We start from the raw sequence: 17,947 nt of genomic DNA, 5'->3' as shown, positions 1-17,947 counted from the left end.
GCCTGTGCTGGCGATGTGAAAATACACAAAGCTTGTGCCAGCTATTGTTTGCATTGGAGCAAGATGTACTCGGCAGATTTCCCTGAGGGATGGAAGGGAGCTGTGATGGCTTATATATGTATGTATGTATATATATATATATATATATATATATATATATATATATATATATATATATATATATATATATATAGTAGCTTGTCTGGTTTTGGGGCCACAGGTAAATAAAATTTATATATACAAGATTTTTACATCCATTTCTAAAAGGTGTGTGTGTGCGTACGTGCGTGTGTGCGCGTGTTAGCAGAAGCCATTCTATGTATTACCTCTACAGAAGCTTCTCCTACTTGGTAATGTCTTGGTGAGAATGTTTTTTTTTTTCAGGGGGTCACCCAATCTCGCAAGGGGGTGGGTGGGTACCTTTATGCAGTTTTTTTTCTCAGGGTTTTTCAAACAGTACAGCACCACACCACCCAACACATGACTACATAACACATGAGTCATATATACATGGCTACAATGAGGTCGATGCCTTATGAAAGGTATTGGTAGGAGTGACATCTTTTTCAAACAAACTATTTCTAAGAGGGGGGTTACCCCTACCTCGGAAGAGTGGCACTTATTCTGACCCCTCTAAGGAAGTGTTTCAAACCTGGGAAGTATTTGGCAATATGTTTAGCTCCCGTTGGACTTAGTCTGAAACAGGGGCTTATGGATTTGGTCGTGATTTTCGTGTCCGTCCATCCGTGCGTGTGTGTGTGTGTACATCTGCAATCATATCTCGGACATCTATGGGCCAATTTTATTCAGAGTTGGCAGAAAGACAACACATGAGGGCATACATATGCACGTCATCGACATCAACACCAAGATGGCCAACTGACAGCCATTTTAGTTGTAAAAAAAACTTGATGTTGAACATGTCCTCATCCATTTCTCGGACAAGCATTTACTGATTTTGTCAAAACTTGGCACACATATAACGAATGATGGCTTATATATGCACGTCAATGTTTTTGAGATCAGATCCAAGATGTCCGACTTGTGGCCATTTTAGTTTAAAAAAAACCCCCGATATTAAACATGTCCTCAACCATTTCTCGGCCATGCATTTACTAACGTTGTTCAAACTTAGCACCCAGATAATGAATGATGACTTGCATATGCATGTCATTTTTTTTCTAGTTTTTTTTTGAGATCAGGTCCAAGTTGGCCGACTGGTGGCCATTTTGTTGCTTAAATGTGCCCCCAACTATTTATCAAACAAGCGTGGTCCGATTTTGTTTGTACTTGGCACAAGCACAGTATATGATGGCATACACATGCCCCTCACTTTATTTTGTGATCTGAACAAAGATGGCCGACTCGTATGCTGGCGGCCATTTTAGTTGTACATAAATATGGGATCGCCCTTTAACTCCGCACAGCAAAATTACTAAAATAATGGGGGCTGTGACATTTATGTCTTTTTTTCCTTGTTTTTTTTATGAGGGAGGAGGCACCCTCTTTTTACTGCGTCTAGTCTATTACTGGTGTTTCAAATTATGCTAGGTTATAAATATAATTACCCTTGATAATTAATCGGTGTCCAGCTAGTTATAATATAACTACACATTTTTACCGTCACTTTGTTGAGGGGTTTAATCAAAAGACAGTTGTACTTCACAAACACTCTGCTCTCTTCACTCAACTTCCATCTGCTGGGAAGTTAGACAACATCACCTTCATCAACCATCCTTGCTGCTTATACAGGGTGGGGCATTTATACCTGACACATTTGCAATCTTTCTCGCCAAAAGCAGTCTTGGCATAACTAATTATTGTTTTCTTTGTTTTACAGATAATACTTGAAAGTTTTTAATGATGGAGCACCTTAAATGCAATGAGCATTTTTAAAAAAAAAATGAAATGAGCATGCCAATTTTACAAAGATCATCATGACAAATGAGGCACACTTTGATTTGGCAGATTTAACTTCACCAGATTTTTTTCTATGGGGATTTCTCAAGGGCAAAGTTTATAAGGAACATCCAACATCGATCGATGAATTGAAGGCAAGCATCGCTGCAACCATCCGCTCTATTGATCAAGAGACATTGCTTGCGGTAATGAACATGATGATCCGCTGTCGTGAATGCACAAATTCGAAAGGGGCCCATTTGTCTGATGTAATTTTCAAGAAATAAAGAATCAAAATTGATTTTAAAAATTTGAAGTATGTGCCTAGTTTGTATAGAAATTTAATTTAATTTGGTTTAGAAACAAAAAAGTTATAAGGATAATAAAACCGTCAGATATAAATGCCCCACCCTGTATATAGCGTGAGCAAAAATCACTTCTATTTCGCTGTGAAGCTCAGTGTTAGAATCTTTGGTTTTAACTTCCACTTAAAATGAGTGAAATGAAACATTTTGAAAATTTCGAATTATTCTCACTCAGATTTCAACATCACCATAATGCATATTGTTGAGTTGTTTAAAGTTTCTTGATATAAGAAGATTATTATTATTATTATTATTATTATTATTATTATTATTATTATTATTATTATTTTGTATGCAGCTTGTGGCTGCTGGTTGCGTCATTGCTGGGAGCGTGGCTTTGTCGCTGATGCAGTTCCTCCTGTTTCCAGTAACTTGGTACTTAGTAACCTGGCACTGACCTTGGAAGGACAACAGGCTGAGTCAACCCACCTGGTGTTATTTAATGGGCTGACAGGGGATCGAGCTCAAGACCCAAAGATCTTAAGCCAGCCACCTTAACTGTCAAGACAACACTCGGTTTATTTAAGAAGTGGTTTGTAAGACTGAATACCACTCGGTGCTCAAACATGCTTTACCATTAATATCTGACGTTCAAAATGACGTAGTCCACCCTGAATGCTCGGCATACATGCACAGGTACCCCTAAGTAATGAGGTCCATTGGGGTGGCTGGATGTATATCATGTGTGCCAAATAAGGATTGCAGCATGAAAGAGCTTACAGAGCTTTGAAAGAAGCCAAAAATACTTGGAAACGTACTTGCGAAAAAGGGGTGTGCCTCTGCACAAGAAAAGATTTGGAGAATTTTCTGATCAACTTGTCCAAAAGGTTGATATCTTGCAGCCCGTACTGCAAAAACTCCCGACGATGTTGACTGGTGAAAACCCCGAAGGTTCGTAGATGGGTGCTTTCTAACCAAACCTTCGTGTTTCTTATCACCGATGGGAAGGTCATATGTGGGGTTTGTTGATGTACAGGGAAAGGTTGAAATAATATAAAAAAGAATATATGTATATGTATAGATACACACACACACACACACACACACACACACACACACACACACACACACACACACACACACACACACACACACACACACTGAAGGGGGGAGTCCCAGGGCCGACTCAGAAGCTGACCAATGATGACGCCTTGATAAAACATAATTAAATAAGGCTGTTAATTATGTTCAAAAGGGGTGTTTAAATTAACCCAAATGCCCAACCTTCATTCATGCACTCCCTTGGAGTTCCCTTCGTATGCATGTAAAGTTTCGGACCTCTTGGCTTCATGGTTTTGGAGTTATGGGGGAGACCATCACACCTTTCCCCGATGATCGCGCCTCAGACACATGCGACGCGACACGACCCCCACGCCCGCACACTCACACATGCGCTGGTTGAGTCGTGGACACACATGAGGCGAGAGCATGCATGAGGCATGGGCACGAGGCGTGCGGGGGAAAAATGAAGCGTGGAACGCCGCATGCGAGGAAGGAGGCACGGCACGTGACAGGTCCGGGTGGACCGCATGCGCACTGCAACCAGAACACTCCACAAGGAGGCAACGGCTCACGTTCGCAATGGAATCACTCACTCTGCAGGACCACCGACGGGCTGATCTGGCCCAGGACACCCAACACTGATGCAAACATTCGTATTCGCTGAGGAAAACGCCAACTTGAACCTCCGCTGGATGAGGCGTGGGGATCGATGATACGGGTCATCACATGACTGCCATCAGGACGGGGAATAGGCCAGTCATTTTAGCCTCATATTTGGCCAAACTTGGAACAAATTACAACAGAATTTTTTCCACCACAATGCATTTCTTTGAGGTCCCTAGAACACCATACTAAAAGTCCCAAAAAATCCCTATAGGGGAAAGACGTCTAATTTGCATAAATCCAAGATGGCTACCAAATTCAATATTTCAATATATTTTTATTGTATTTTTTCAGCTTATCAGCTACCTGACAGAAAGGTCCCCTTTTGTTGAGAATGAGTCACTGTTTAACATAGCTAATGGCATGACAGCCCAGGAAGGAGTCAACGTTGAAAGATCAAGAGAAATTGGAGAAAAGGTTCTCTCCTCAATGTTGGGCAAATCTGTAGAAGCTTTCAAATTCCGCAAAGCTGACCAAGCAGTCACGTTAGCATTACGATCAACTGTAAAGGTCTTGGGTAAATCTGTTACTGTAGATCCCCAGCTGTTATTTCAGTGACTGATTACTGTTCGAGACCGCTACCAAGATGTGCCATCTCTGTTCCAGTATGAACTCTGTAGTTACCCCCCTGCATTGTTTGAATCATCTTGTCTCCCTCTGCAGCCAAAGAAGGCAGTCCTTGCGGATACCCTTTGGAAAGCTGTGCCAGAAGAGCAACGCAAACCCAGCGGAGATGTCCAGTACGTTCTTGATGGCGGAGCATTGCTTCATAGAGTGCCATGGCCTCGAGGATCTACTTTTGAGAGTGTGAGCCAGCTATATGTTAGATATGTGACACAGAAATATGGTCCTGCTGCCATTGTGTTTGATGGATATAGCGATGATCCAACGATTAAAGATGCCACCTACCTTAGGAGAACAGCAAATTGTGCAGGAGTTGAAGTGCACTTCACAGGTGGCATGGTTCTCCAATCTAAGAAAGAGGAGTTTCTGAACAACAAAGCCAACAAGCAGCGCTTCATATGCTTTGTAAGTGACAAACTGGAAAGAGCAGGATGCAGCGTTGACCATGCGAAGGACGATGCTGATGTCCTTATCGTCCAGACAGCTGTTGCATCTGCCAGAAGCAAGGATACTGTTGTAATAGGAGATGACACAGACTTGCTAGTTCTTCTGCTTCATCATGCTGAAATGAATGCACACGAGCTTTTCTTGAGATCTGAGTCAAAGAAATCAGCTCCACAACAAACCAGATCATGGTGCATCAAGCAAACAAAGGGGTCACTAGGCCCTCACATATGTGATCATATCCTCTTCATTCACGCCTTCCTCGGCTGCGATGTGACATCACGTCCATTTGGATTGGGGAAAGGCTTAGCTGTAAAGGAGATAAAGAAAGCGAAATTCCGTGAACAAGCTGAGGTCTTCAACTCTGTAGAAGCAGCAAAAGATGAGCTGGTGGTAGCTGGAGAAAAGGCACTTGTATCCCTGTATGGTGGTGGAGATGAACGACTCGACGCTCTATGCTACAGAAAGTTTTGTGAGAAAATCTCCAAGGGAAAATCTCACGTGGAGCCCCAAACTTTGCCACCAACATCTGCAGCTGCCGTTTATCACAGCCTTCGTGTTTATTTCCAGATAATGCAGTGGAAAGGAACAAACAGAACTATGAAGCCAGGAGAATGGGGCTGGCATGTCGTAGATGGTAAATATCTACCTAAGCAGACTGACAAATCTCCAGCACCAGCTGAACTACTGAATGTCATATGCTGTGGCTGCAAGACTCAATGCAGCACAAACAGGTGCACATGTCGTCACCACGGCCTCCTCTGTAGTGATGTGTGCACAGAATGCAGAGGAATAAGCTGCAGGAATTCTGAAGCACCAGACTTAAGTAACAATTGATAGATATTACCTGCACAAGAGGTGTAAAGAACAGACATCCTACAGTAAGGGCAATCTAAAAACCAAAGTATAGTTACAGGGGCAGGACTTCAAGGGGAGCATCAGAAGTGGCTTGAATTAATAAAAAAAAAATGTGGTATTAATATATTATAATTTTTGTAATCCTTTTATTGCAATAATTCATAAAATGTGGACACCAAGCCCAGGTTTCATGTCTTTTAACAAGGTACAGGGCATACATTTAATTGATGTAAGAATGACTCAGAAAGAAAACAGTGACTGACTTTTTTATACTTAATTAGAAGTGACATTTTAGTTGATAAAGAGTTCTTTCAATGTACATCGATGCTTTATTAATCGATGTGCCCACTGTCCATGTTAAATATTGTATGATAACAGGGTGACTGATGATTCTACAATGCCTTTTATATGATTGCTGTTGTACATTCCACACCATACTTCGATATTTAATCACCCAGTAACCACCGAATCCATTCATAACATATACAAAATTGTAAAATTTTAAATTCAAGTAAAAACAGTGTCGCACTTCTTTGGTTGAAATTTCTTTGAAATGATTGTTGTTAGTTTTCATAGAGTTTCCCATATTTAAATGAAAATAATTATGATTGCTATAGCGCCCTCTTTCCCACAATATACTGAAGCTCCCCTTTAAATCAGATGATTATATCTTATTTCTAGTGGTCTCTTTATATCATCATGCCATGAAACTCTTTTGGTGCCATAATTTGCTGAAGTAAAGAGATTTTCTTTAACTAAAAATTAATTTAAAGATTATTTATAATTAAAACCAGCCTATAATAGGATCAGCATATGCATTCGGTGGCCATTTTGAAAATATGCTAATTAATATGCAAATGAACCTGTCATCAAATCAAATTGTAACCTTTTCCAAATGAAAGCCCAAGGGCAAAAACCCCACTCTAGAACTTTAAAACATTCAAATTGCCCTTCTACAAGTCACATTATACCAAATTATTGAATTTTGGTGGCCATTTTGGATTTATGCAAATTAGCCGTCTTTCCCCTATCAGGATTTTTTGGGACTTTTAGTATGTTGTTTTGGGGACCTCAAAGAAATGCATTGTGGTGGAAAAAATTCTGTTGTAATTTGTTCCAATTAAAAGTTAAAATGACTGGACTAGAAAGGGAGAACCAGCCGAAGCATCCCCCCCCATCCCCGAGCCGCACGTTTGACCTCCGACAAGACGCATGGACAAGCGCTGCGGCCATGCCCCCATCATTCCCCCGCCACGAACCCCTGTCCTCATGAAGGAGGGGGTGGGGAGACTGTGACGGAGACACGACCACCAAATGCGGTTCGCTGCACCCATGTGGAGCACTCGACAAGGAGGAAGATGCCCATGCAGGGAGGAGCGGTAACCCCGACCGGCACCCATACCCACCTTCTTGGACGGCGGGTGGAAATGATGCAGCTGCACAACTGAACACACCACCCGCACCAGCGGTAGAACCCGACGCCATGCCACGAGATGCTGGCGGACCGGGAGCCCCGCAGACCCAGAAAACGGAGGCTCGTCCAACCGCGAGCGTGTTGCCTTAAACTGCTTCACACCCTGGCTCAACCGACCCAGCCCTCAGAACCAATCCTTGTCCCAAACTTATGGATCCGGCTTGCTGACTTCCCTTACCCACATTGTTCTAACACATCAGAGGTTGTTTGCTTTGGAGACCTGCTGCGGATAGGGATATGGCTCAAAACGAGATTCAGTCAGCGCACCCAGATTTTCAAGGGGGCGGCTGGGGCCTGCCAGAGGGCACAGGAGCTGTGACTCTACAGCCCGAAGGCCCCTAATCTCGGGTAAAACCCATTTCAGGGTGCCTGTCCCTTCACGAAGAAAATAAATCTCTTCCCAGCAGACCGCCACCATCTTTTGGCATGCTTTGCGTAAGTGCAATGTTTGGCAGCTGCGGCAAGCACAATGTGTACAAAGTGAAAGTGCACAAACCATCCCCTGACCTCTCTCCTCACTCTCGATTCGGAGATCTGAGCCTGATTCCCTTTCCGTGGCAGCTGGGAGGGATGGGGTTGGTTCCTCAGGTTTGCATCTCCCGACTGCAGGTGAGGTGAGTCACGAGGCGGGGCTGGGCATCGCTGTTGTTGATGCCCTGATGGGATGCCAATCTATCAACGCTGTCCAAGCCCTACTTTGCGGCAGCAGGTGGCGGTTGGCACAAAAATGCGGCCATAATTGTGGCCCATTGATTCACTTTCTGCGACCAGCGAACCGGCCCGACGCACATACCGTTCGGGGGCAAGTCCTCCATTACAGTAGGCACCCACATGATCTTTTGTATCGCCTGACGCTCACTGCAGCGTCAAAACTGACCCTCTTATGAGGACCAGATCTGAGTCGTCGATGGAGGGTTGCCCCACAGACGATTGCAAAGCACGGGGAGAAAACCATGGGGTGGCTTAGTGGCTGAGGGAAGTCACACTGAGGGAATAACCGCACTCCAGTCCAGAATCTCCTTTGCTGACTCTCAGAGATCTCTGCCCAGGTTGCAGTCGAGGCAGTGCCGACAGATGTAGCAGGTGGTGTGGGGAACTGAGGAGGGAGGGAGGGGAGTGGGCCTGGCCCACTCTGGTGCAAGTGGGACCAGGGATTGGCCCAACGCTGCCATGCGGCGACACTGGGGTGGGACTGATGTTCTGCCCCAATGTGTTGTGTTTATATAAGTTAAGATTAAGATTAATATGCAAGTTCTTAATAACAGGTCAATTCTGTACTGTCTTGTTTTGTAAATATTTGCATGTCATTTTGCCTCACTTGCTTTTTAATAAACTGGCTTGTGTTATAAATGTACCCAGTTTGTCATGCCCTTTCCTCCATTGGTTCAGCATGGTCTGCCCGTAGTGCTAGCCTGGAAGTTATACCCCATGGGACTTGCTCTTGTGAGCCAGTGCGTACTTGGCAGCTCCGCTCGGCTGCACCTGATCAGATAAGTTATCTTCAAAAGGGGTGTTTATTTGGTGTATCTTCAAAAAGGGTGTATCTTCAAAAGAGGTGTACTTCATGCAATTACGTATTGAGGGCAGGAGACCGCCCCCCCCCCCTTGGTGCAGCTGTCCACAGGTAAGGTACCCATGCTAAGTCGTGAAACCCTGTCAGGATTGGCGGAACCAATCGGCAATTGTGGTTTATTCGCAACCTGTCGGTGTGCGGAGTTATCCTTGCTTGGTGGCCTCAGGTTCGGGATGAGCTCGAGTGCTTCTCCTCATGATGAGCCTCAAACCCCGGATCCGTAACAATATTTTTATTGCATTGATCATTGTCATGTTGTTTACTTCAGGTGTGCATGGGTTTATGTGTGTGGGTTCATGCCCACATGTCATATCAAGAAACTTCAACATTTCCATCCTCTCACTCTCCCCCACCCTTTTATATTCCTTCAGCCACCTTGCCTTGCAGAGTGGGTTTCGTGTGTGTCCTCAATTTATTGGTCATGGAATTGGATCATTTTTCCATGGCCCTCCAGAAATCTACCATCATGGTGAGTCAGCCTGCAGGACATGCTCTGTGATGTGCATCAAACTTTGCCAGAAGCAAAACTTTGGACCCATTTGCAATCTAAAAAATGATCGCACTAGCATTTAAAATTTGGTTCTGGTGAGAGGGGTGAGTTGGCACTGAAATTGGAAAAAAAAAGAATGGTTGATGGAAAGCGAACATTCATAGCAAACTGGGTTTTTTATTAAAAGTTTTATGTCAGAGATGCGATTAAACACATTTATTGATGGATGCAATAAAGGCGAATTCAGAGAATGGAGAGAAGAAACGCTGTAAGTTGGATTTTTTTAAGGCAAGGTATGAAGAAGAAGTTGAATTGAGAGCAGTCTGTTGAAATAGCAGAAGAGTAGTGCATTATGATACAGTAAAGAGTACCACATGTGTGAAAGAGGTAGATGAAGCATTATAAGAGATCGTTTTTATTATTATTAATGTTTGAGAGAGTTTTCATCAGATTAGGTCATGGAAGTGTTGTCGAAAAAATTGTGAGGTGAATGGTGAATTTGGATCGGTAAATGCAGTGTGAAGCTGCTGGGTCGATGAAAGGTACCAGGAAGAGAGAGAGAGAGAGAGAGAGAGAGAGAGAGAGAGAGAGAGAGAGAGAGAGAGAGAGAGAGAGAGAGAGAGAGAGAGAGAGAGAGAGATAGATAGATAGATAGATAGATAGATAGATAGATAGATAGATAGATAGATAGATAGATATATGGATGGATGGTTTCAGGAGGTGTAGAGATCGAAAGGATACAAGGAAGATTATTATTTTTTGATGTATTTTTGAAGAACAGGTAAGATTCGGGAATGGAAGGTTGTAGATCGGAAGAAATTGTGAAGGTAATGGCGAGAGAGGGTCAGCTTGGTAGAATATAGATGGAGTGCCGGCAGGAGGAAGAAGAAGAGGAGGATGCAGAAGAAGAAGAAGAAGAAGAAGAAGAAGAAGAATCGAGACTTGTGAGTGTGCAAGAAGAAAGGTAGTTTTTTAAAAAAAAATTTAAGACAATAAATAGTGTTTAGTTGAGAGGGATGGGGGACGTTGGGAAAGTGAGGAAAATAGAAATTGAAGGTATTGGGGAGAGAATACAAAGAAACACGTTCGTACACCGAAGGGAATGATGGGTAGGCCTCAAGCACTCGGTAAGACAAGGTCGACGAAAACACACAAAATAGCACGATTTTTGAAACAAAACTGAACTAGGAACACACAGTAACATGTAGGTGAGAAAATAAACAGTTAAAATGGGACAGATAACGACCGAAAACTTAACTTTCAGATCATCAGCAAAGAGCCCTGAAGGAGACCTGCCAACGCTCCAAACCCAGAACCGGAAGTTAAATGGCTTTTTCTTGGCAAAATGGCAAAATTTAATGGCTATGGGTTCCAGATTGCTAAATTAATCAAATCATCGTTCAAACTCTTCAATTTTTTTCAATGTGTTCAGCATAGATTTCCTCGTCAAGAGACTTGTGTTATTCCTGCCTCCTCTCTAGGTCTGAAAAGTGAGTGAAAACTCCCTTTCTGATTTGAGCTCTCCAAAATCTCAGCTTGCATTGGAACACGTTCACTGATCCAATCAATTGTGTTGGAGTTTGACCTTGCTTTGAATATCAAGGTTAACAGTGTTTAGTTTAGGAATCAAATTGGTTAAAAATGCCAACTCAATGGTACATGATGACTCATGTCATTTTTTTGGTGGTAGTGTGTTTTTCTGTGTAAAAAATGAGGTGGTAGTGTGTTTTTCTCTCTTCCAAAAAATGTTTTCATTGTGGAAGGAGTTCCTGGAAATGCTCAAAAACTTTTCCCTTGCTGAGCCATCACAATTCTGAATGCAACAAAAGGGGTACCCGTAATGAACATCAAGTTCATATAGGAATGTGTTGAATAGCCTTTGTTGCAGTGCCTTGTTTCGGATTGAGTTGACAATCTTCATAAACACAATCAGGATATGCTGAAAACTAGAACTGCACTCGGTCGAATGCATGCCTCCGCCGGACTGAACAGTTCATGTTTTGTATCCCAATGAAAGGCTGGATCTGGATCCTGACCGACAAAATCCAATCAGCTTGTTCTTGTCAACTACCCAACTCATCCACAACTTTTTGAGATATTGGGATATACAGGGTGTCCCTAAAAAAATGACATCATTTGAAACTTGAATATCTAAAGGCCCAGTCACACCTTGACGTTTCAGCCAGCTTATGCCGATTTTTGGAAAATGTGTGTAAAACGCTGGTACACGTCGAATACGTTATGGGTAAGTTTTGATAACATTGAGAGCATGCTGAAAAACACTTCCATACGTCGTAGTAAGCTGGCTTTAAACGTACTTTTCGGTTGTCCTCAAATTTTCCATGCTTGAAATTTTAAGACTTATGCCAGCGTATAACTCACACTTTCCGCATAACGCTGGTCATAAGTTGTAGCCACGTTATGAGATCGTTGACACACGTCGACACACGTTACTTGTAAGTTACTCATAAGTCGAAACACGTCGAGATAATGTTTAGCGTACCCGAAACTTATTTCTAACCAATGAGTAACGTGTTGTAGGCACGTTACACGATCGTTGACACACGTCGACACACGTTACTTGTAAGGTACTCATAAGTCGAAACACGTCAAGGTAATGGTTAGCGTCAGTGTTCCAGACTCCCTGGGGTTTTTTTTTTCTTCTTCTTCGGGATGACGGTGATGTCGACACTTCGATTTCTAGTGCGGTTATAATATGATATAATTAAAAGGCTGCCGCTCAACGATTTAAATCGTAACCGCACTAGAAATCGAAGTGTCGACATCACCGTCATACCGAAGAAAAACAAAAAACAAAAAAAAAAAAACAGGGAGTCTGGAACACTGACACTAACCATTACCTTGAGTGTTTCGACTTATGAGCACCTTACAAGTAACTTTTGTCGACGTGTGCCAACGTTCGCATATTGTGCGTACAACTTATTCCCATCGCATGTGGAACGTGTGTCATACGGCAAGTACGTCGTAAAATGTTTAACACGTTTATAATTACAAGATGTACTCCACTTAATATGATGTATGATAGCGTACTTTAGCGTTTTATTCACGCATACCAAACTTACCCATACCGTATTCGACGTATGCCAGCGTTTTAGATGCATTTTTCAGAGGTCGGCATACGCTGGCAAGATCACCAAGGTGTGACTGCGATGTTGACACTTCCATTTCTGCGGCGGTTATGATTTGAATTATTGTGCGGCAGCCTTTTAATAAGCTACGTCACGTCATCGTCGGCGATGTGTGCAACGCGCTATGCATAAGTTAGACTATCGTTGGGCATAGGTTGGGAAGGCTGACAACAGGCTAAGCATTCGTTGGTATAAGTTAGCTATAACACAACGAAACGTTCTGTGTCCATTACTAATACGTTATACATAAGACCAAGTCGTTATGAATACGTCCGAATCTTTAAAAAAAAACATCAAAAGTTCAACGTAAGCCAGCGTTTTACATACATTTTAATACGTTGCCATTGCTGGCTAAAACGTCAAGGTGTGACTGGGCCTTAAGTAACTACATGTCCCAGGCAAACGAAAGTAAATAGGCTTCATGTTGAACTATAAAATATATATTTATCAAAATTCGAACAAGTGATTCAGAGGGATGTAGATTTTATAACCGTTTTCTCAAAACTTCACAAATGTTCAATATGCGCACCGCCTGTGACACGACACAATCAAGTCGGTGGTCCAGCTCCTGCCAAACACGCTGTAGCATGTCTTGCATAACATTCTTCAGCGCCTCAGTGAATCTCTGCTTAAGTTCCTCTAGGCTTGTAGGAAGAGGGGCGGGAGGGGTGGGATATAGACCAGTCCTTTCACAGAGCCCTATAGAAAAAAATCACAAGGTGTCAAGTCAGGTGAACGTGGTGGCCATTTCAACAGCACATTGTCATTCTCACTGGCACGCCCAATCCATCTTCCTGGTAGATTCTCATTGGGATAATAATTAAACGTTCAACTTAGTTTTTACACATTTTGTTAAAATTTGAGATCATTTGAGCGAGAATTAGCTATGTTATTAGACTATGAAATGATGTCATTTTTTTAGGGACACCCTGTATATCGTTTTTGGTCCCATCTCTCAATGGTGAAGAATCACTTGAAAGAATAATCAGATCCAGATCTGGATCTTCACCAAAATGGAATCGGTCGTCCTTGTCACACACCCAACCTGTCCACCAAATTTTCTCCGAATCCGTCCATAAATTTTTGAGATATCTTATTGACAGACAAACAAACAGAAAGACAAGCCAGTAGGCGACATGGGTGGTCGCTAGACCAAGGCGAATTTGAAATATGTAGATAAGAGAACACATCAGATGGCATTTTTACCGTTCGTTGTTCCATATAGGAACATGACGAGCAACTGCCCATTCATCATTCGTGTTCGATTCCCTAACCCTACGTTAGGGAATCCCAACGCGAACGTTGGGGTGAAAGCATATAGTAATATAATTGCATACGAGTCATACAGTTTTTGAGTGATCGGGCTGAAAAATTTTTGACAAAGAGGTTGATTATAGTACGCATAAAAGTGCGGAAGCCGATTTTTGATTTTCGAAAAAAATTTTTTCGGATTTTTTCAAAATTTTCAAAGTCCCGTTGCTAGGCAACGGTGGCGTCCATAGCAACGGTGCTCAAAAGCATACAACTCGATCCTGGTATGAACCTACCAGTCAAGTTTCATCAAAATCGGTTGACTCCTCTGGCCTCCAGAGCTGTCCATTACATACAAACAAACAGACAGACATACAGACAGATGGAAAACCTGAGAATAAGGGTAGTCTAGTGACCACCCAACAGAAAAACGTTTACTTTCCTCAGGTTACTTTTTGGAGAGTACTCACTTGCAATTCTCTTGTGGCGTGTGCTAAAATGGCGTTCTATGTTGCATCTCTTCACCACACTTTCATGTCCATGACAAATTAAGCACACACCCTCTCCGTTGGCACATGCAAAGAAAAACTTCCAACTCATCTTTAAAGTTGTAAGTAAACATTCATAACTTTTTTGTGGAGGTCCTTTATCGAGTTCTGACATTGTCAGAATTAAAATAAAACAAATCTCTCAACAGGTTAAAAAAATAAATCTCTCAGACTCACTCGGTAATCAGTTTACCATGGGGGAAACAAGAACACCTGATGTGACGCTTCAACTTCAATCCAGTTATTATGCCGGATTGCATAAATTGCTTGCCATTCAAACTATGGAGGTGTCTGGTGGGAGGATGCTTTTGCTCACAAGGGATTATGGCATATGATTTTTCCTTTTTTTTCTCGTTTTTATCATGCTGAGATTTTTTTTTTCTAGATCGGAATAAAATATACAGTAAATGGAATACTTTCGGTTTCCAATGAGCCTGATATACCACTGTATTTTCAAGACCAGTCCTTGGCAACATCTGAGAAGCTGGCACGCAACATGTTGCCATGGGTTGGGGACCCCTAATCTAGAGGGATGCACACTTGCATCAAAGCTGTTTCGCCTGGGTTTGAATTCCAACCCAGCTATAAACCATCATCCCGGTGTTTCTCAAGCAGGGTGATTTATCAATGCATGTGCCGTCCCTCGGATGGACGTAAATGGCTGTCCCGTCTCCTAGCATTCGTTTGTGGGTATTAAAGCTCTCACGGTGTCCTTCGTGAAGAGGAGGCGAGCTATCGCTGGCATCCTCAACAAATTCCAAATTACTGCCCTAACCAGCAGAGAACATTGCATAATAGGTACAGCTACACGCACAGCCTTGCACTGCATACGAAGGAAGAGGAATAACCAGTTGTCTATGACAAAGAAAATCTCGACTATTAACAGAAAAGAGGACCATCAATGCATGTAGAGTAAAGTTTATAATGAATAATAAGGTTCAAATTAAGAGCAATATCAAAGAAGGTCATTCTTCCTTCTTGTCTATGATTCAAACAATAATGTCATTATTGAGTCAGAACTAACATGCTCAGGGGAGATGAAAGGTCACAAATTATAAGGAAGATTTTAAAGCATATTGTCAGGATTTCTGTATCGTCTGTACATTTCACCTACACCTTTAACATCATTCATCCAAAGATTTCCAATGACTTTTTTTTTATCACTGTTCAAAACTAAGAGACATTACGTCCTGCACTGCATACAAGGAAATTCCGACAATAAACGCAAACGTTATTTAATCTCGCAAGCCCAAGTGTAAGCTTTCCAATCTTAACTCTATAAATAGTGGAGTCATTTAATGAATCAAATCACAGCAGATTTGGAGATTCACAAAGTGATGAACAAAGTTTGACAACTTTTTGGATGCTTTCGTGTTCCTCGCACCCTTGTCGCAGATCTTCAAACAACAATGAGGAGACAACGTCACAGCCGAAATCTTCAAATAATTTTTCAGTAAAACAATGATGCTAGAAGCTGTTATCAAAGTAATGGTGACTTGAGAACTTGTCAGAAAAAGTAACTATTTATAGTATAAAAGAAAACTGAGCGAACCTTCAACCAGTAAAACAGAAGGGTACTTCCTGTCTTGGTGCGATCTCGTAGTATGACAGCAGCAACGCTTTCACCAGGGTTAAGAGCTCTGTTTTGGGGCTGATATAAGGAAAAAGCTTGTGGTCTGTGCTCTGCATTCAGGAAATGGGGTCAGCACAGGAAGCTTCCAATCACACTAAATTGCCATGTAATTTTGTTCAATTGTTGAAATCCTGCCCTCCCGTCATCTGTGGATCATCTGATACATTATGGGTTCGGAAGGAGGTGGATGGAAACACAAAGTTCAGAGAAGCTTCTGTCTGTGATCTGTGTTTATCATTAATATTTTTCTCTTGAAGATCCCCAACCTTTCCCCCCCCCCTTCCTGTGCCTCCAGCCAACAGTGGAGCTTTGCGGATGGAGGAGGGAATGGTCTTCACAATTGGTGAGGCTCCGTAGTTCAATGTGGTGTCAATGGGAAGGGATTACGTGATCAAATATAAATATGGATTGAAGAGGCAGTCAAAAATATTCAGGTATTGATTTGCTGAAAGAAGAAAGATGCAAATGATTCATTATTTCATGGAGAGTCATTAATGTCTGAAATAGGCTTCCTGAAGAGGGGTGGGAGGAGTTGGTGGTGGGGAGTGAGTTGGCAGCAACAGTCAATTGCTTTGAAATATAATTGGATAGGTATCTAGAAGAACTTGAATGGCACTCGTGGAATGCATACTCACCTCACACGTTCATTCTGAACATAAATACCATCATTAACTGAACACGCCACTATTTTGGCCCACTGCTATTATGGCCCATATACCCGTATCATCCATGCACCCTATTGTCACATCGTTTCTGGGCATGGGTTATGAACGTCATAAATTTAATTCTTCGCTCACATCCAGTCATAGATCAGATTTAAGAAGTTTCAGATTTTTCGTATAAAGATTTAAATTCAACCAATTAATTTTGACCTCTCACCTGTGAATCATCGAGAATGCCACTTCACCGACGATGTCATCATTATCACCCTATATACACCATGCGGAGTTGATGACATGTGGCAAGTTTTAATTTTTTACGTTGAATGGTTTTTGAGAAAATGATGTCAAAATGGTTTCCTTTAATCCAATGTAGCTGCCATTCCATGTGACTTATGATGTCAGAGTTATCAATTAAAAAAAATCTCCATGGGGAGACTCCCCCCCCCCTGTTGAAGTTTCGCATTGATCGGACAAGCGGTTGCAGAGAAAAACATTTTAAAAGCCAAAATACGAGATGTGGACACACACGCACACACGCACACACGCACACACGCACACACGCACACACACACACACACACACACACACACACACACACACACACACACACACACACACACACACACACACACACACACAATGGTTGCCCGTCAGTGTCGACAATGACTGTCAAAATGTTTAGTGCGAGATATTGGCCTCTATGCACGCGTTCGTGCGAGTGAAGCCCTATCCTTGATCTACACACTCTCTGGCATACCCAGCAGATCCAATCCATGTTGCATCTGTTTCATTTGTTGATATTTGCACTGGCTCCTTCCTTCGAACACACTTCTCTCAAAGGTTGTTTACACGATTGGTTTCAGCTGTTCTCACACCACTCTGTACTGCTGCTCTCCATTTTGCTCTGTCACGGGCGATATCCTCCCAAGACGTATTGTCCACGTTGGTCGCTTTCAGGTGTTCTTTAATCACATCCTTGAATCTACACTTTGGACCACCTTGATGTCGTTTGCTATCTTTGAGCTTTCCATAAACATTTACTTTGGCAGACGAGTGTCTGGCATACGAACAACATGTCCAAGCCAGCGTAGCTGTGCATTCATCATCATTGCCTCTATGCTAGACAACCGAGCTCGCTCCACTACTCCATAGTTGCATGCACTGCTGCTTTGAGACGCGCATGGTTGAGCAAAGACACCACTGATGGAAAGCCTCTAACTGCTTTATATGGTGTCGGTATGTTGTCCAGGTCTCTGACCCATAGAGCAGTGTGGTGAGGAAAACTGCCTGGTACACTTGGATTTAGTGTGGA

General features: G+C 42.4%; 1 protein-coding gene across 5 annotated transcripts in view; it reads left to right on the top strand.

Annotated features, from left to right (window-relative positions):
* METAP1D (methionyl aminopeptidase type 1D, mitochondrial) overlaps window positions 1–17,947 on the top strand; it is a 52,227-nt gene that overhangs the window by 24,222 nt on the left and 10,058 nt on the right. For 3 of the 5 annotated variants that reach the window (XM_085869706.1, XM_085869705.1, XM_085869709.1), the window contains 3 exons: window positions 4,593–4,736; window positions 9,274–9,371; window positions 16,269–16,316. In XM_085869706.1, coding sequence (XP_085725832.1) covers window positions 4,593–4,736; window positions 9,274–9,371; window positions 16,269–16,316 — 290 coding nt within the window. The remainder of the gene's footprint in view (window positions 1–4,592; window positions 4,737–9,273; window positions 9,372–16,268; window positions 16,317–17,947) is intronic. The other 2 variants (XM_085869708.1, XM_085869707.1) reach the window with 1 other exon arrangement.

Source organism: Eptatretus burgeri, chromosome 2 (assembly GCF_056783735.1).
Source record: "Eptatretus burgeri isolate ZD-2024b chromosome 2, Ebu_testis_v1, whole genome shotgun sequence".
Lineage (NCBI taxonomy): Eukaryota > Metazoa > Chordata > Myxini > Myxiniformes > Myxinidae > Eptatretus > Eptatretus burgeri.
The sequence above is the reverse complement of the archived record's forward strand: the minus strand, read 5'-3'. Positions and strand labels throughout refer to the sequence as shown.